The sequence below is a fragment of the Platichthys flesus genome, chromosome 12 (genome assembly GCF_949316205.1).
Source record: "Platichthys flesus chromosome 12, fPlaFle2.1, whole genome shotgun sequence".
Taxonomy (NCBI): domain Eukaryota; kingdom Metazoa; phylum Chordata; class Actinopteri; order Pleuronectiformes; family Pleuronectidae; genus Platichthys; species Platichthys flesus.
In genome coordinates, this window is record NC_084956.1 from 9,465,353 (window position 1) to 9,485,077 (window position 19,725).

The 19,725-nt window shown below is 44.3% G+C and overlaps 1 protein-coding gene across 2 annotated transcripts in view; it reads right to left on the reverse strand.

Moving 5' to 3' along the window:
- dlg5a (discs, large homolog 5a (Drosophila)) overlaps positions 1-17,032 on the reverse strand; it is a 35,861-nt gene extending 18,829 nt beyond the window's left edge. For both annotated transcript variants that reach the window (XM_062401115.1, XM_062401114.1), the window contains exons 1-7: positions 16,715-17,032; positions 5,504-5,572; positions 4,175-4,349; positions 3,506-3,649; positions 2,325-2,508; positions 1,194-1,453; positions 319-631 (exon numbers count right to left, since the gene is read on the reverse strand). In XM_062401115.1, the coding sequence (XP_062257099.1) occupies positions 319-631; positions 1,194-1,453; positions 2,325-2,508; positions 3,506-3,649; positions 4,175-4,349; positions 5,504-5,572; positions 16,715-17,018 (1,449 nt within the window). In that variant the 5' untranslated portion in view covers positions 17,019-17,032. The remainder of the gene's footprint in view (positions 1-318; positions 632-1,193; positions 1,454-2,324; positions 2,509-3,505; positions 3,650-4,174; positions 4,350-5,503; positions 5,573-16,714) is intronic.
- Positions 17,033-19,725: the final 2,693 nt, after the last annotated feature.

A 19,725-nucleotide genomic window follows, 5' to 3' on the forward strand; every position in this document is an offset into this window, starting at 1 on the left:
TTTTTCATCTAACTTGGCAAGAATGTGAACAACCACATGCTCCAACATATCAAACCAATCCTTTTAAGTCTTTCATTAAACAGGTCTGTATTATAATTTATTTGGAGAGTCATCTTGCTGTTAATGGATCTCTGTTTGATATCGTACAAGATATTTTTACAATTGTAAGGGTTGTTTATAGAACAGTTGTCATGATGTTTTTGGAACAATATTCTTTCTCATCTCCAGCCTCTATTCAGTGTTGGCCTGTGACCACTCTGAATAAGAGTGATATATAAACTTAAGTTTTGGAAATGCAACCATTCTTCAGCCTGCTACCTGTCTGAGTGCCTCCAGCTCCTCACTGGCCACCACCCTTTCAGAGGAGGTGTTTTTCAGCCGGGCCTCGGCCGCCTCCAATGCCGTCTGTAACTTGTCCAGCTCTTTGATCACCTGGTCCCTCTCACTCATGATGAGCCGATACTCATTGAAAACAGAGTCCCTCTCCTCCTTGTACTTCTCGCAGTCCTTTCCTGCTTTCAGCTGTAAGTTCTTGTAGCGCGTCACCTCCGACTGGAGACGCTCCATCTCCCTCTGAAGCTCTTTGTTCTGGGCTGATGATTTGTTTAGCTCCTGCTGCACCGAGTCAAACCTGGGGGATGAGAGAATACGGTGAGATCTGAAATGTTACATTTTATAAAGATACCCAGGTAAAATAAATGAGGTGTACTGGCTGCAGCCCGAGTAGGGCTGAGGTCGCCATGGGGCGTCCTCTGCCTTGCTCTGCTCCTGCTCCTGAGCTCTGGAGGCAGTTTCTTCAACCTCATGGCTCAGATATGTATTGGAAGACTGACAATTATTCCATATCATGTCCTATCAATCGTGTTAACCACAGAAAAAGTCCAATCAATATGTCGAAACATCTCAAAGATGATTGAGAAAAATTGGAAGGAGAACACCTAAACCTAAAGTGTCATAAAATTTGATATTTCAGTTTTAGCTTTTTTAATAGATTTACAAATACTGTTTTAGTTTTGTCCTTTTTTTGTAGACTGATGAAGGCAATTATTATTTAATCAAGCTCATTCATTTATTCAGTACATATTTTGTACTCTATATATGTAGAAAGAGAGACATTTCTTGCTCCTGTGTGTGTGTGTGTGTGTGTGTGTGTGTGTGTGTGTGTGTGTGTGTACAGTTGATGCCGTCTTCACCTTCTCATTGAGGTGGAGTACTGCTGCTGGTAGTGCATGGCTGAATCCCGCTGTTTGAGCAGTGCGTCCATCTGCTTCTGCAGCCGCCGGTTCTCCTCTTCCGCCTGCTCCAGACGGCTCAGGTCTGTGTTGTGGTTAGCCACCTTCTCGCTGTAGCGCTTACTCAGAGAATCGTACTCCTTCTTCACACCCTCCAGCTTGTCCATGGCCGTATCATAGAGTTTGTTTAACACCTCGGATGAGCCCTTCTCTCTCATTACCTGGTGAGGACGAGAGGTCACATGATGCATCATTAGAGACCTTTTTTGGTAGTGTTCAAAATGCTGTTGGCATCACATGAAATTAATTAAGTCTGTATTTACTGTGCCCCACCTTAACAGCAGATGGCATCAATGTGTCGGCAGGATTCTATTTTTACAGCACAAGCAAATCCTGTGCCAGCTTAAACAATCGCTGTTCTAAGTGCGAGAACATCTCTAGAAGTGCATTTAGGCATTCATGTAAAACTAAATGGCTGACCTGCAAAATTAACAGTCTTCTATGCAGAGTGTGTCCTTCAGACTGCATTACTCATTCGCAATGAGACTGGTTGTCTCATTACCACTGGTCTTGCTGATATAGTCTTCCTGATTCCTTAGAGACTTGCTGAGGGCTGTACTGACCCCATTGACACAGCACAACACAGCATATACTCTGATCTTGAAGCGACATGGTTCGGGTCAGGGTGCCCTTTGCCCGAGCCCTTCTGTGCTTGCCCTTTTCAGAAATGCTCTGTGTGCATTTCCCTCTGCTTGGCTGCCCTGTGCTCTTAAGCACTGCAGTGTTCCCACGAGTGCTGTATGAGACAGCGCTGCACTGAAGTGCAATGTGTCACAGCTGCCTCGTGAATGAGATATTTAGGACATAGAAGACAGCCTCCAATCATGTGAATTTATTACTTCGAAACTTAAGAGATGAATGTCCCTCTGGGCTTTAAGGGATGCGTGATGCAGAGCAAACATTTTCAAAAAATAGGCAGATTTTTGGATTTGGCTCCAACATCTGTTCTACAGTATATTATAACATCTTTGAAGTCACTTCCTGTCCTTTGAACATCTGGTCAGCTACAGCATGAACTATGTGTATCTGTACCTGCTGCTGCTGCTGCTGGAGGTCCACCAACTCTTTCTGGTCTTGACTGTGCAGTCGTTTGAGCTCCTCACAGTTCTGCTGTAGGTGGTTGTGCTCTCGGACAAGTTGGGAGTTGTCTCTCCGGAGTGTCTCCATCTCTTCCTTCAGCTGCGTCTGTTCAGTCAGGACGCGGCTGTGCAACATGCTGGGGAGAGGAAACGCAGAGGGTCTAAAAGAGGCAGAATACCTGGATCTTTAAATGACTAGACTAGAGCCTGACCAGTACACTGACAATATTGGCTTATATGAGCCTTCCATAGATATTTCAGTATTAGTGTTTATGTTGGCATTATGAAAACCTACATAACAGAATAAAAAAATGCAGAATTAATGTGCATTAATGTTTATATATAGTTTTGTGTTTTCTTTGATTCAAGCTCTATACATTGGCTGTATTTGTGTTTCCTTATTTATTGTTGTTACTAATAAGGTGTATGTTTACAGTTTGATAACATCTTAGTAATTAATATGATCCAAATTGAATTAAAATAGGATTAATATTTAAATCTATATATTTGTATCAGGACTTTTTACTCCCTAATATCGGTAGTGGCATCAGCCCCCAAAAGCTCAGGCTCTAGCTGAGATTTGCATTTTTGTTTATGAGGTGTAAAGTCTTTCGTCAATATTCTTTAGTTGCAATTTCAAGGAAAAGTCTACAAAACCTCAATGGTATTTACTTATTGTATAAAAGGTCTATATGATTGTTTTATACACTTATTACACAAGTTTTGCCTCGGGGTAGGAGCTTCGAGGCTGAACAATTCAATCACAAAAATGCTTCCATTTCCAAGCTCGCATGGTTTTGTGCCAATTGCCAATTCCCTTTCGATGTGAAACACGGCTGTAGCTCTTTCAATTAGGTGGATTGTAGCACCATGTCAGGATTTGTTACCACTCCAATAAAACAATGCAATAAAACTTAATTATTTCTACACCGAAAACCAGCAGGGGGCAGGACTTCCGCGCTACAACATTTGGACTTCAATAATGAGTCCCGACAACAGCATCTACTGGGTGCACTGCATGGAGACAACATAACACAGGTAAATGTTTTAAATCTCCCAGACTGTAATGAGTTCTGCCTTAGCAACTAGAAAAGGAAAACAGGGAACATGAGAGTCAGCAGGAGAAGGACTTACTGGTAGAAGTCGGCCTCCTTCACCGCCTCCTCGCACCTCTTGAGTGTTTTGGTGTGCTGGTTCTGGAGGGACTGCAGATCGGCCATGGCCCTCATGCACTGACTTTTCAGACGCTCATAGTCATGACTGGCTTTGGAATTTGGCCTTAAAGGAGAGAAGCAGCGAGGAATAAATGCTTCGTACAGTAGCCTCGCGCAATAATATAGCCCCAGCTCAGACAGGGAGGCTGACCTTCCCCTTGTACGAGAATTCATAAGATAGGAATGGAGTGTTTGACGAAACAACATTTCGTTTTTGGGGGGGGGGATGCCCTTCATCTCATCTGCTGCACAAGAACAATAAAACATAAATAACACATTTGACTTAATTAAGCAGCCGGTGTCTGTGCCTTCTCTCTGCAGGGTAAAGTCAACATTATTCCAGACAGTAGAGAATTTGCAGATGACAATATGGCAGCCAGAACTGAGGACAACTATGAGAGTGTAAACACTAGGACGTCTCTACTCTCAGCGAAACAGATCTCAGGTCTGAGTCAATAGATGGATTTTAGGATTCTCATTTTTCGTTAATAGATGGTTACATAGACATCAGCCAAAGAAGCCAAAGAGTCACCAAAGGGAATGAAAATAGTAACAATAGCAGCTTGGCAGCTAGACAGCTATTTTGCACCTGCAGTCGTCGAAGGTGGTCCCGGGCGATGCCAACGCCAGGCGCTTGCGGAGCTCATCCCTCTCCCTGGTCACCTGGCGGAGCTGGAACAGGATGGTGTCCAGGTTGTCACCGGTGGGCCGGTTGTCGTTGATGGCTGGGGGTGGGGAGGACGCTTCACCGTTAACGGGCGAACCTGCAACATGGAGCACATTACCGGCGGCTGGGACCATTGATCAGACCGCAGTGCAATGGTTTCACTCGCAATCCACGTTCAGAAGCTGCATTATTATACATGAGCTTAGCTGCTATACAGTGGCATGGAAAAATAAAATTGGTACATTGTTATGCAGCCAAGAGGACAGAACTTTTTGAAGCATGAAGCTTTGTAATCAACGTAAGCATTAGGAGGCAGAAGAGGTCCTGTCCAACAAGCAGTGCAGCAACTGCGTGGCATGAAATTCCTGTTTAATCTGCTGGAGGTTGTTCCCTGACAATTTACAACAAAGATGGTGAAAATGACATTGGATTTACAAGACTACACCATCTGTAATCTCTGATATGAAATTGAAAGGCAGAAGACGCAGATAGGATTGCGGTTATGTACTTGCGGTAATTTCTGTGTGGATCAAACCAGGATCTCTGGGTATTTGATTAGATGTAAGTGTGATTGGACTGCCAGAAAAACCTTAAGTCTCTGTAAAAGTGTGCACGCTGAAAGCTTTCCTTCATAAAAGGTTATTTTCCGCCAAACTTTCTTCACCCTGGCTTTATGAAGCTATTACAGGATCTGGCAGCTCAATTCTACCTGTCATGACTGAGATTAAAATTCAGCAGATTGATCTTAACGCAGGGGGATTTGTCATTAAAATAACAAGGTCATTCTCTCTCGCTCCTGTACACTTGATTCCCTTGCCAAATAGATTCTGACAAAAAATTACACATCATTAATGAGTCATTTTCAGTGTTGTTTAACAAAGAACACCCAGGGCAGGAAATCTGAGGATTATGTACATCTTCGGCTCCAAGTTTGGCCCATTGGAGGGTTTATGTAACACAGCTGAGTCATTTGGACCTTTGTCAAAATCAGGGAAATGGAAAAGCTTGGCGAACCTCCTTAAGGGGACATAGGGAGAGTGTTGTTGCCTCAGCGTGGGGGGTTTTAAAGCAAAGGGGAAAAAGTAAAACACTGACTTCCTGAACTCTGCAACCCGGCAGACAATCAGGATTTATGTTAATATTGTAAAACAGTAAACAAGTCACAAGGCAGGCGGCCATGACCTGGCATGACACACTAACACACACACAGCAGAACAGTGCGGTGTGTTTTTCTTGGGTCATTTTACATACCGACACTACTGAGGGAGCTGCTGCTTTCTGAGTCAGAGGGCATGGTGGACAGGACGCTGTACGTGGAACCTGTCAGAACACAGAGAAACAGAGTAGGGACACATTCTGACGTAACGCACAGATAGATAGATAATGTATTTATACACACACCCGATTTTTTACTTCCCACAAAATCATGTAAAGAACAAATATTACAGCAGATATCGGCTTCATATTCCCTGTAGGGTTGCATGACAAATTTGGTGCAGGGTTTATACTTGGAATATTAACTTCAACACTGTTTCTCAGCAGCTCTGTATTATCGCTGCAGACCGTCGTGGTAGTCATTAAAGCTCCTCTCCCTCACTGTGCACTCTGCCTCGCTTTGATGTATAGTCCCTGTATGTTTCTGCTACACAGGCAGAATGTCACGGCTGAAATGGGATTTTCTCTTTTTATGTCAAGCACATGTGGAGTGAAAGAGAGGGAGAGGGTGAAAGAGAGAAAATGAATCTCTATCTGAATAGCTGTACACAACGTTAAGCTGCAGGATATTTCACACAGGCGACCAACGCTCCATAGGAGAGGCGACGCAGATCCCCTCCAGATTTTTCAAAAGGAGCAAATGTTCGGTTTACTTGGTTTAAACCAGACTATACGTCTGCAACTCACATTCAAACGGTGCTGCTGCAAGATTAGCAGAGTTTATCGTGAATAAAGTGCAACCAGCACAGTTTAGAAAATACTGCCAGTGATAAAAATGGAAAATGGAAATGGGAAAGGACCTAAAAGAAGCTGCTGATTGAAGCCATTTTTAGACATATTCAATTCATTTGTTTGTAAGATTTGTTGCATTTCATTTTTAAAAACACTACTTGATCAATTTAAATCTTTAACTTAGAATTAGTCATAGCTGATTTATCTCTAGGTGGATAGAAGGGTTTAATTTAAAATCTTTAAGTGCAACACCAATAACTGACCTAACGAGTATTGAATAATGAAGGATTACTACAAATACCGTGTACCGGTTTATTTTCTTTCTTCTGGCTAGTGGCTGACCAACCAATCATTTTAAAGGCAAAAACATTCCATCCAATTTTTGTACACTAAAAACAAGAGAATAAAAATAAGAGAATCTGAATCTCCACAACACAACACAATGAGGCACTGTAATACTAATCTAATGTGATAAACGCAGACCAAACACACAGAGCAAGAGAATGTTCGCTGGCTCCTCAGCAGCAGACACCAGATTGACGCCAACTGTTCCCCGATCTCCATCTCTGTCCTTGCATCCCCACTGGGTTTTGCTGCAGCTCCGGCTCCAGCCCCCAATGTGTGACAAGGCCAAGCCTAATTAACTATGAGCTCTTTGCGACTGAGCCACTCCATCTTAGGCCCTGCAGACAGAGGAGAGGAGGGCAGGAGGAAGGCACAGAGCAGAGGAGGACAGATGAAAGCAGATAGCCTAACTAAGTCGCAAAAGAGATAAGGAGGGAGGGTGTTTAAGAGACAAAGAGGCAGGGAAGTAAGATGAGACTGTGGAAAAAAAGAGGGAGAGAGAGAGGAGCATGGCAGCAAGGCTTATAATCTGTTCTGACATTCCCTGATGCTCAACACTTTTATACTGCGAAGTGCTCTGAGCACACAGTTTGGATTTCATATTGTTCCATCAGACAAGATGAGAGCAGCTGCACAGCATTAGTACCCCACAATCAACACAGCTATGCAAAACGCTCTTGCTCATTTCCATAGCTGCACTGAAAAGCAACAACTGCCTTCTTGAACCCAGTATCTGACTGACGAGGACTCATAGTAAACGACTGAGCGTGTTATTCCAGCTCAGCTGGAGCATAAATCCTTTTTGAAATACCGTACAGTCAGTAAAGCTCTGTGCCAGAAAAAAAGTCTGAACATGTAACTTCTTGAACGTTGTATTTGGTGATTTGCAAACCAAAACACTCTGATAAATTAAAATCCCAGTAATCTCTCCCGCTATGAGGACACTCGCCAATCACCAGAGAGCTATAACTCCCCGACTGGGACGATCCTCGGTATCTCACAATCTGACTTGGCAACAAGGGGCAAACATGTGCACCAAAATCCTCATATTCAAATCAGTGTAATGAGCTGATGAGTTAACCCCGTGAGTGCACCAACGGTTGCAGTATAGATTGCAGATACGAGGTAGCTATCTGGCGGTCGATGGGTCATTGGCATTAGCCTTTTCCAACAGGCTTTTAATCATCGATGGCAATTAGCAGACGCAGAGTCAGTGAGGCTGATCATTTGTAAACATGGTCGCTGCATCAATCAAACAGGCCGCCATTAGTGCAGCATAGATCCGGTGGTATAGAGTAGGAAAATATGCTTTTTTTCTGCTCCTAAAAAAAGAACAGATCAGACCTTAGAAATCATTTGCAAATACAACACTCTCTAGAGCTCATCCCTCCGCCAAGGTCCAACAGTGCCCTTAAATTCAATCAAGCCGTACCCAATTTCACTCACTCCTATACACAATTTTTCCATTGCCAGAGGAGCTTGCCTGTATGTTTTTTCTCCCCCACAGTGAATCATGTTCAATGTCACAACCACACTGAAAACGGAGGTGCTCTCTCACCTTGCTCCTGCAAAATTAGCACGTTCACTGAGGTGTCATGTTTCTATCACTGCTGATCAGAGCCGAAGCCAATTTAAACCCAAAGAGACATTTAACCCGGGAGTGAATGTCAATTTTATCCTTTCCCCATTGCAGACAAAAGCCAGTGTCAGTCCCGTAAATATGACTGTTTTGTTTCAGAAATCTGTGAAAATGTCAAAAATGCCCCAATGTTTAAAACAGTGAACACAATATTTCTCGTGTCTGCCCATTTCTCCAGATCCCTGCCAAAACGTAATGAGTTCTTACTTGACCCATGTCCCAACCATTCTTCCAATTTATGTGGAAATCTGTTCAGTATCTTTAGCATTACTCTGCTGAAAAACAAACAAACCGACAAAAAAAAAAAAAAAAAAAAAGGCCAGGCAGAGGAAAAATAACCTCCTCACTGGACATGTCAGACCTATAATCATCCACAATAATCTTGATAAATTTACAGTTATATGCATGATGACAGATTTCATCAGGCGCCATTAGATATGCTACTAAGGAGTGAGCATCTGTAAGTGACTTCCATCGCGGGATACACTGGAGGTGAGAGATATTCCAATGGCGGACCCGAGGCGACAGCGTGAAAGGCCTGCCACAGTGATCTAAATAGGTCAGGGGAGTACGCGCCCCACCTAAGGGCTTTCCATCCCCACCTCCTCTTCCCCTCCACTCTGCCTTCCCTCGCAAGCAACGTGCTCCACCACCAACAGTTGCTTCAGACAACCAGATTATGTTCTCAAGCCGGTAAAGCAAGATGACATGTTGCCATGGTGAAGCTGGATGAGAGGAATAGTAAATTCTGCAGCGTGGTGAAAAAGAAGGAGCACGAGAGTCGGGAGGCTGATGGAGGAGAGCCTCATAGAACACAATTGCAAACTAGATAGACTATACTAAATTATTCATCAGCTCCATTAAATGTCTCCCAAAAACATACAACACGCGTATAAAAATGATCGTGATTGGCTTGTTGGTGCTGCCTCAAATTTGGTTAACTAGAGCACGCTGACAGGCCTTGGAATTATGGATTCAAAAGCAGCCAAGGCATCTGTCCTGTTCCTAAGAACACCACAGACCATATTTTCAGGGCCACTTGATTAAAAAAGCAGCATTAGTATTCCAAAAATAATATTGGGTGCTTTTCTTCATTAGCCCCTGTCAGCTCTTCTCACCGTCAGAGAGCAACAGTGAATAAAGAAATAAAGGTCGCGCGCACAGTTTAAATATTCTTTGTGCTCCGTCTCCCTCGGTGTCCTCGGGTCCACAGTCATCAGATCTACAGAAGTGCAAATAACAGCAACGCTAATAACACGGTTGAAACCTTCTGCCCACTAATTTTACAGCATGTTTAAGTGAGGATGAAGGATGTGTCAGCATTAAGCCAGCAAGCAGGAGGCCGTTTTTTACCCCGGCATCCCAGTCCTCTCAACCCTGGCTGTGGTTCGGCTGCCTGTATGCAGTTTGACTTAGTGATGCTGCGACTCCACCTACTCTGTCTCCATCCTGCATATTCTAATCCAAACCTTACTATATTTACTTAATACTCAAGTTTTTCAGTTTAATATATCTGCTTGTGTCACAGTGTGTAAGTGCTTGGTGTTTATCTTTTAATACGAAGCTGTTGCTACACATCACACTTACTAGCTGTGAAGACGTTCAAAGACCAGCACAGTCTTTAGCCTTGTGCAAATTTGATCACTACGGTAGATTATTTATATAACTATACTTTTACATATGCATAATAAGAGAATCCATATGAATAGAATCTGTCTTTTCTGGTCGATAACCACACACGTCACAACATTCCACAAGGATTATTCAGATAGCGATAAAGACTAGAGCACCTGTATCTTTTCCTACACCTTATCACAATCTTTAAAAATCTTTGAATCATTTAAAGTTGTACATTTTAAAAGATTTCCTTAAATCTACAGATAAATGTGACATGATTTCCCTTGTCCAGCTCCACTGCACTCTGGAACTTCCAGTAAGCTGTGACGTGGGCCCAACTTCTGGGGAGGCAATGACACGAAAGGCCAAGATTCTGGGCAATGAGCCAGTGGAGCCTCGCTGCCGGGGTAAAGGATTGATCATCTGATTTAAGGGGTCTACACGAAACATAAACAAGAAGACATCTAGCATGATGACTTCATGAGCAGAACTACTCAGCCGCACGCACATCGCCTGACTCACCGCTCCGGCCTTTGGTCAAACTCACCCACCTTAGATACTCATTGGTCCATGCCGTTCCAGTGGCATGTCTCCAAATAAGATCTGTTATCGAAATGCAAAACCATCGTCCTCAGGTGCAGCAACATAGTCATTTTCGATTTGTGCAACCACACTGGGACATGAAGTGTAAAAACAAGGAGGCCATGTAGAAGAAAACCGAATAGTCCCTTAAACCTCAGTTCAGCCGACCTGTTAGAACTGCTGAGCAGTACCAAAGTCCAAAACTGTCCCCTGAGAGCTATCCAGCCCAGCTTATTATCAGCGAGCAATAATGGGTTCTATCTCCGCAAAGACCTCGAGCTCAGCATAAATGAGACATCAACAGCTTTCCTGCCCAAAGGGTTGGGTCAAAAACAAGGAGGTGAAAGATGCCTGCAAAATGTCCTCCGAACGTTCGGCTACACTGCAAGATCAACCATCAGCCAAAACAACAGCAAAAGCCTGTCTGTGTGGAATAAACCCACTCGTGGAATTTGGGTAATCTTTGTGACATTCCTTTCATGTTAAGTCACACAGGAGACGACGCGGATTCAGAGAGCGTTTCCATTGAGTTATTTAACTGCACTATTATCTTTTAAAAGGTCAACGAGAGAGGAATCTAGCATCAGAGATATCGCTGATATTTCCTCATAGAGGTTGTTTGTGCACAGCCGTGATCGAATCAGATTATCAAGGGGGATTTTAAGTAGGACATTCTCCTGATCGAGTATTTTTGGCTCCCATCATGAATCTGAGCACATGAGACGTTTGTCATTTTAACCTCTAGACTGAGGAGCATTTCTGAATCCTCAAAGACTGAAAAATGTTTCTGTCTGCTGAACAGTAAAAAAAAGATTTTCATATCGGTTTCTCTAAATTGTGATACTTTGTCCAAAAAATAATTTTTGTTTTGATTCTGAATCAAAGGTGCAACTTGGGAAATAGATTAAAAATACATATCTCTTATCCTGCCAGCACAATATCTTCACTCCAGATAGTTAAATGGATTATGCTGCTTTAATGAATTCCCAACTGAGTGTGGGCTCGGTTCCATCTCCATCTGATTGGATGCGGCTCAAGCAGAGGAGTTAATGAAGCTCAGGTGCTGGTTCAGCAATCACTCCCCCCCCCCCCCCCCCCCCCTCCTTCTTCCTCTTGACTCCCTCCTCCTCCAGATGTGAGTCGTTTTGTGTTGGAGTTTTCCTGTTGCAGAGCAGCCTTATCATACTGGTTCCTGTCAAGTGAATTATGCAACTCTGCCAAATACAAATTCTGGTTGATGATGGTTTGGAACAATCTCTTCTCACAAGACCAGGCTTTTATTTTGTCATAATGCTGCTCCATCCTCTCATGAACGTTATTATCTGGAGTGCTCTCGAGAGTTACCTCTTTGAAGTCTGAATGCAGCTGTGTTTTCTGCATCTCCATGGCCATGAGCTGAAGCTCAGCACTGAAGCTCGTCTGTTTCAGCAAACAAACTGAGCCAGATTGTTTTCCCGGAGCCTCCTTCTGCTTTCTTCTTGTCTGTAACAATAGCATTTTCTTGCTTCCCACCTCAAGCATCTTGTTAAACATTTCTTTCCCATTCTCTCTGGTTCTTTGTTTCTCCTCAGTCTCCTTCTTCCTCATCTTGCGATGCTGTTAGGCTCTTCAATTTCTGTGTGGAAACACCTCACTAATTGTACTTCAAGGTATTTTTGTCCCGAAAAAACAGGCAACCTGCTGACTTCATCCTACATAAACCCACTGTTTACCTGAATCTGCTCTGTGATCTTTGTTGTGTGTAATCCTTTGTTCTTGTTCCTGTAAGTGGAGGCTCAAAATGTAATACTCAACATCACTACCATTTGTTGGTAAACAGGTCACTTTTGACCCAGGGGTCATGTGCCAGAGACCGGACAACAAATGATTGCAACTGTAGCCAGGACAGAAACAAAGTTAGAGCATTAAAGAGATGGAGGTCAGTCAAGGGTGGAAAATAAAGTAAGGACATCACGATGGGAGGGGGGGGAATAGAGTGGAAATACTGCAGAACAAAGCGAGTAAAATAAGCCTGTTAGAGGTGGGGGTTGGGTGGTGGTAATACAAGGAAAGATGCTGTTTATTTCCATGACCTAATAGCACTGGTAAACATTTAGATGGCGGCATTTCCTCTACCTCGTGGGCTAATGAGAGAGCAGAGCAGCATGTGTAAAATGGTAATGAAGTCCTCTTTCACGGTACAGCCTCCTGGCTGGGGTTCGCACGTTCAGTGTGGATAAACCTGCCATCAGATATTAATGCTCGAGTGGAAAAATGTGCACAAATGTCACACTGAAGAATAAATTGTGTCAAAGACAAACAGAATTCAATCGAACAATGGCACCAATGACACAGTGAAAGCAGTGAGGTCGACCTCTCGGCCTATGATTAGATAGATACAGTTTATTGAGCCACATAACTGACAGACCATAATCCATCAACAGTGCCAAGTGCATCTCAACCAAGGCTGAAAAAATGACATCACTACAAATTTTCAATAATGCTGTTAGTTTCTTTATGTAAAAAAAAACATTTGAATAACAAGAAAACATCTTTAGATTCTCATTTGTCCAAACAAAATGTGAACATTTTCAAACGCATAAATCTGAACAAATAAATTGTCAGATTTGAGAAAAATTAAATTAGCTAGTATTGGCACTCTTGAATGGTAAATAACTTCAATTTCGAAAGGATTGAAAAAAATCCCTACGGGAGACAATTAAAACTTCCTTATTCCTCCCCCTTATTCCATTTCATTAAGATCTATTTTGCGGTTCATCTTTCTCATAGTGAAGCACTTTGAGCTGCACGAACCTGTATTAAACCTTTAAAACAAATACAGCAGGATTGATTTCTGTTGATCGACCGATTTTTCCAGCACCAAATGTCCCAGCTTGCTGTTGGCTCACTTAAATCACAGCAGTGCCGACAGAGCTTGACCCGTCTCAGTTAGAGCCTGCATCGCCTATTCCTACCGACGACTCATAAAACGTGATCTACTCAAACGTCATCAACCGCACCTGAGCAGAAACATCTCTCTTTTTCCTCTACAGAGCACGAAGGGAATCCAGTTGGACTGTGGTACAAAGAAAAGGAAAATAAAAGTGATGACGGGGAAAGAGACTGGGGTGACGGTCTGCATCTCTGAGTGACAGACAGCGGCACAGGAAGAAAGGTGCAGCTCACGGGAGATATTTAAGAGCAGCGGTCGTGACAAGAGCGCCGGGGTCATAACTCATTCTGTCTGTCCGCTGTGGTTTATAGAGTGGGACAGAAACTGGTTGACAAAGAGGAGGGCACCCCCCTCCCCACCCTTTCAACAACACACACACACACACTGGCCTATGTCCTGGGCTGCTGTACACAGAGCAAGCTGCTGACTGGGCACTTTGGGCGCCTGCTCAACTTCTCAACAAAAGGCTTGTTGTCTACCTCTCTCTTGCACCCTCTTTTTATCACCCTCTTCTGTCTCTCTGGCGAGTACCTCCATTTAAGTGTGCGGAAAAACAAAAACAATCAATGCGGGGGGGGGGGGGGGAGAATATAATAAATCTGGTAAACGTTTTTTTAAAAATTGATGGACGGGGGGGAGGAAAGGACAATAAACCTTGGGAGTGACAAACCAAAACAAGGAGAAAACAAAGGCAAACAGATAGAGGAAGAGGAGGACTGTGGACGCTGCAGCCTGTCAGGGAGAATTGTGTTGCCCTGCTCTCGGAGCGCGTTTAAATCACTGTCACAGACCCTTGAGTCGGAAAAGAGTGTGTGGGGGGGGGGGGGGGGGGGGGATGTGCAGGTGTCTACCACTCTGTACGACCAGGTGAAAGATTGTCGAGGCAGCTCAAGTAGAAGAAACAATCCAAGGCATGAAATCAGTTTGATTGTAGCCGCTTGGATTTATGAACGATTTCAGTTGCGTTCGGCAACGTGCTCTGCAGCCTTAATACCAAAACTTCAAATCATATACTCTGGATTTGTAGAGAATCATCTGCTCTGCAATTTAATCACAGATTTTGTCAAAAAAAGCCAAAGTCCCCCCCCCCCCCCTGACACATGGATGAACAAAACAGGCTACATAATGAATGATTTGTTTGCGTGTTTGTCTTATGGAGGTGCAGGAGTTTGCCAGCAAAAACAATGTCAATAATTTACAGCGCCAGAGCTTTAACAACAGAGCATTTGTCCGTGCTTTTTTTTTTTTTTCCTCTCCTGCGATGTTTATTTGGGGTTTGGTTGATTTCATATGTGTGCGTGTATGGAGGCTCAGCTGGCAAAGGAGGCACATCTGAGAACAAGAGCAGGCAGGCAGCATGAGAGGGGGACGAGTCGAGAGCAGGTTGCCATCAGCGAGACTCATCACACACACACGCAGGCGCACACACACACACACACACACACACACATATATTCCCGCTTTTCACACACCCTGCGTCATTCACAGAAACGCACCATGCAGGGCTCGGAAGATTTCATCCCTGCGTGCTCTTTTCCACCAGCCTCTTTGCCTTAGAGGTTCTCAGTAAGCAGCTTGTCTTAGCTCTCTCTCTCTCTCGCAGGTGGGGTTGAAACACTGTAATCGCATCAGACGAATCACTACACCAAAAGATAATAAAATGCACATGTGGAGAAAAAAAAAAGACTAAAAAACAACCCGCAACACGTTAAGTCGAAACAGAGGGAGCCAAGAGCGTGGCGGCTAATACAGAGGAGTGTGGAGGCATGAGAAAGCGTGTCTCACAGAGAGAGTTTACACCAGAGAGAGAAGAGGAGAGCAGGGGCCTAATCCTCTGTTGAATAACCACGGGCTGACTAGCCAGACTCACTGTGGCTATACTCGCTCTCTCCTGGCACAGAGCAGGTCAACGCGGAGGCCCGGTGCCGTGTGCGGCCTGCGAAAGGTGAGTGAGGGGAGAGAGCCAGAGGACTAACAGAGAAGTCCAGTTCCGCTGAAACTCCAACACTCAATACGAGGAAGTGATAAGCCTAAGCATTAATGATCCCGTCAGCAGAGGAGTGAGACACCACCTGAGCATTGCCTGCTAAGGTCTGCTTGCTACGAGTAGACAGAGACACGCTACGACTTGGCAGCTCTAACCTACAGAGGACATTGTGTATTTGGACACTTCTGTTTGAGAGAAAGCTTCAGTTATGTCAAAGTGATGTTCAAGGTGGTTTTGCAACACGCCGAGAGAAAAAGCATTGCTCTGCATCTCCTCCCCACGATGGGAGGACCTCTCAAGGCTCATCCTGCATTCAGGCCCTCGGGGCACGACGCTGGTTGTGAGTAAGCCACTGGCTTCAGTCACTCAGACGAAGCAAAACAAGCAAAACTAGGCACGGGCTTTACACTTGGTTGCCCTTTGTCTCTGTGCAACAACACAAACCCCCAAAACCCTGCTGAAGGGGGGGGGGGGGGGGGCGGTTGCTGCGAGGAGAGAAAGCGCCGAGCGAAAACGAGTAAAATGAATAAACTGTAATTAAAAAACATGGCGTTGATGCACCGCTGACAACAAATCTGGTTAAATCTGCATCTGTTGGGAAATCAATGTGGTTCTCTCTTTCTCTCTGTCTCTCTCTCACGCGAATGGGAAAGGCGAACTGATCTGCACAACACGTTTTACGTTTCTGAGCATGCATGAGTAGGCTACACACACACACAGACACAGAAACATACACACACACACACACACACATTCATGTACAGGTCGACGTGGACCCATATGTCAGTGGTTGTCATGGAAACAAGTAAGGCTACCTAATGTACCTTAACCATATCATGGCACTGGCAACAAATTGAGCTAATGTTGGATATGAATGAATACATTGTGGGGGGTTTTCCTCTAAAAAAAAACACACACAACCATCACAAACCACTATTAGAAAGGACATTATACAGATGATACATGGTCAAACCAACCAACTACACTGTGGATGTGTGTTGCAGTGACTGGGAGTCTCTTTGAGTGCAAAGTGATGACAGAAGAGTCCTTGGCTGAATTAATCACAAGCTGTGCATGAGGTCTGCAGGCCACTGGGAACATACAGGCTGGTGCATCATGTACGGCACGTGAAACCGGGGCCCGTGGTTCTGCACTCAGTGAGTTCTGCTTGCAAATGTGCAACCGTGAGCATTCATTATAGATCCACACACACATGTATGGATCATAATAGGAAATCAGTGCTCGCTGCTGTGCATCTATTCACACACGGTCTTCTTGCACCAGACCACCCAGATGGCTCTGAGGCTACACGCTGCAGCTGATCCACTGGTGTTTATGGGTTCAAGTGAAAGCCTGATCATGGGGAGGGAGGGGAGTGGGGAGGGGGGGGTTGTGTTGTGTCTCGGCTCTTACCGGTGGAGTGGTCCACAGGTCCGCCGCCGTTGCTGCCGAACAGGGCAGCGTACAGGTCAGGGTACGCCTTCTCCAGGGCCACACACAGGTCGAGGAAATGGTCGCTCTCCTTGTTCACGAGCATCTTCAGGAGGTGGTCCACTTTCTCGGCGCTGGACGAGCAGTTCTGCTCCAGCTCGAACCTGTCGAGCTGGCTCAGGGTGCCGGAGACGATGAGCAGCTCGATCAGCCGGTCCGCGTCGGTGATGGACTCCAGCAAGTTCTGGTGGCACTGGTCGAGCAACTCTTTGTGCTTTGGCTCCATTGCTGCCCCGCTGTAGTTCCCTAGCTCCCCCCCACACCCACCCACCCACCCCCAGCTAACCCCGGACGGACCGAGTGGATGCGATGTCCTCGCCGATCAAAAGTACCGAGCGATTACTGAAGTCAACTTGTCGCGGCGGGCAGAAGTTCGCCGGAGCCGCCGCGGCGTCAGGCTGCACGGGAGGTCGGTTTCTGTGGCATATTGGAAAAGGCACAAGGAGCCATATTTGTTGCCCAGGGCTGTTGACTGCACTAAACAGCGATACATTTTCCCATCTTACTCGTGTGCGGCGGTTCGGGTCGGTTTTCGCTTCCCCTCGCTGCGCGCCTCGGCCGGACACATTCCGCTCCCCTCCGGTGTCATTCAATCCGCCCTGCGTCGCCTCTGCTGCGGGGAAAACTCACGTAACTCCGCCGCTGGTCCTCACTCACACTGGCTCCTCCGCCATGTCTGAGCGACTCAGCAGCTGCTGCCCGCTGTCAATCAACGCTCCGCTCCGTGACCGTATAAGGAGAAAAGGGGCGCGTCCGTCGCACAGGACACACCCCTTTCTTCAATGGGCGTACACATGCGCGCCGTAGTACGTCGAAAAATCCCTGACGTACAAAAAAAAGAATAATAACTGAGAATGGAGGATGAAAAATTGGAGAAATGAAGAGGTGAAGAGGTGAAGGTGGGTAAACAAGCACCTCCTCTTCAGAGAGGAGGAGAGGAAATACACGATGCTCCTTCCTGCAGGGGATCTACAGTGAGTACAGTCAAATATAAATACATGGTGAAAAACTCCACAGCATTTATTTAACAACGTACTTCAAACAATTTTGTCAAATCTAGATTTTCCATGCACAACATGAAAAGATGTAATAATACAAAACAATACTGATCTTGTGTAATCTCAAATGTATAGGCTGATGATATATATATATATTTTTTTATATGTATATGCCAACAAGATCCAAAATATGTTTGACCTTCAAGAGGTGTTACTGATTTTAATTTAGTCTCTATTTTCCTTGAAAAGCATGTATAACATATTATTATAACATATTAATAAAATATGATATGATAGTACAACACTCTTTTTTCTGCAATAATTTCATACTTAATGTACATTTTACATTTTTAATACCAGACATTTACTTGTAATAGAGTATTTGTATATATCACAGTAAAGCTACTGTAGGATCTAAATACTTTTTGCACCACTGGTGATACCTTTTTGTAAATTGCATCACTTACTATGCAACTTATGTCAAAAATATTCTGTCAGCGTAAAACTGTGGAAAGGATATACCTTCAATATTTGTATTAATATTGCTATCCTTTATTCAACCAGAATGTTGATACAATATCTCTTCTGCTGGAGAGTCTTGTGAGACCAAAGAGTCACTGTGATGCAGGGGGCTTGTTTGTGACCCCCACTGCCATGGGGAAGAAACTGTTCTATATTATAACATTCCTCATCATAAACTTTTTTAATTATAACTCAGACACATTACATCAGCAGAACCTAATCAATCGCCATCTTTATTGACTTCATCGGTTATTTCACTCTGCAAAAAACTGCAACCGCCGTGATAATAAAAATATAAGTATTTTATTCAGGGCTTGCATAATGCTGCTGCTGTAGCCACAGGCTTATGTGCACCACGTTTCTATATCTAAACCGGAACACTGCAACCAATTCCAGTGCTCGCTGTATCTTTGTGTTGGATAAGATATAAGAGGGCAGGGACAAATGGAAGGGAAAAAATTTGTATTTGAAATGAAATGTGTATTTAAGTCGGATTTGTGGAATACACTATGACGATGATGGATGCACCCGGCTGCCGGTCTACAGCCGAATAAAGATTGTTGGTACAGAGGCAGGCGTCTGCAGGCATACCTCTCAAACCGTGACCTTATTCATGCATGCACTGAATCTCATTGTGACATCTACAACTCCCTCTCTTTTTCTCCCCTGTTTTCCCCCCGACTTTCTGCCATGCTGGCTTCATAGCTTGTGCAACCATGTGCTATCTCCTTTAGATGAAATATGAATTATAATTCATTCATATCAAAGGGAAGAGGGTCCCTACTGCCGACCGATTGGACGGCCGTGCCTGAACTCTGCTTCTGAGGGCATGCACTTGAACAGAGGAGACAGCCTGAAGCTTTTTTATCTTGCGGGTATGAATTGGTTTATTATCTAGACAACACGGGATGTGCTTTTAGCTCTGTGATGATAATTATGTATATAATCATCATTAAACAGATTTGTTTTGCAGACAGCCTGGATCAGGGCGGATAATAGCTCTATCTTTTAATGAAGAGACTGTATACAAGCCTATCCATCTTTTATTGTGCGCAAATAGTCTCAAAGTGTGACTATTGTGCATTTTTTATTGAATGTCTGAACGGAGATCAAGGTAATGGAAGTGCTGTCTGTGCTAAGGGTGGAAAATACTTACTTTACTACCATTCACTTTTAACATGCTTTTATTTACTGCAACTATATGCATAATTCATTCCCATCAACAGTTTATTTATCTTCATCCCTGTGAGAATGCACAAGGATAATGGTGTTGAATGGACACAGCTGTGTCTCAGGAAGTAGAGCGGGTCGTCCACTAAAAAGAAGGTCGGTGGTTCAATTCTGGATAAAGAAGTGTCCTTGGGCAAGATACTGAACCCTGAATTCCCCAAATGACTGCTGACAGTGTGTGAT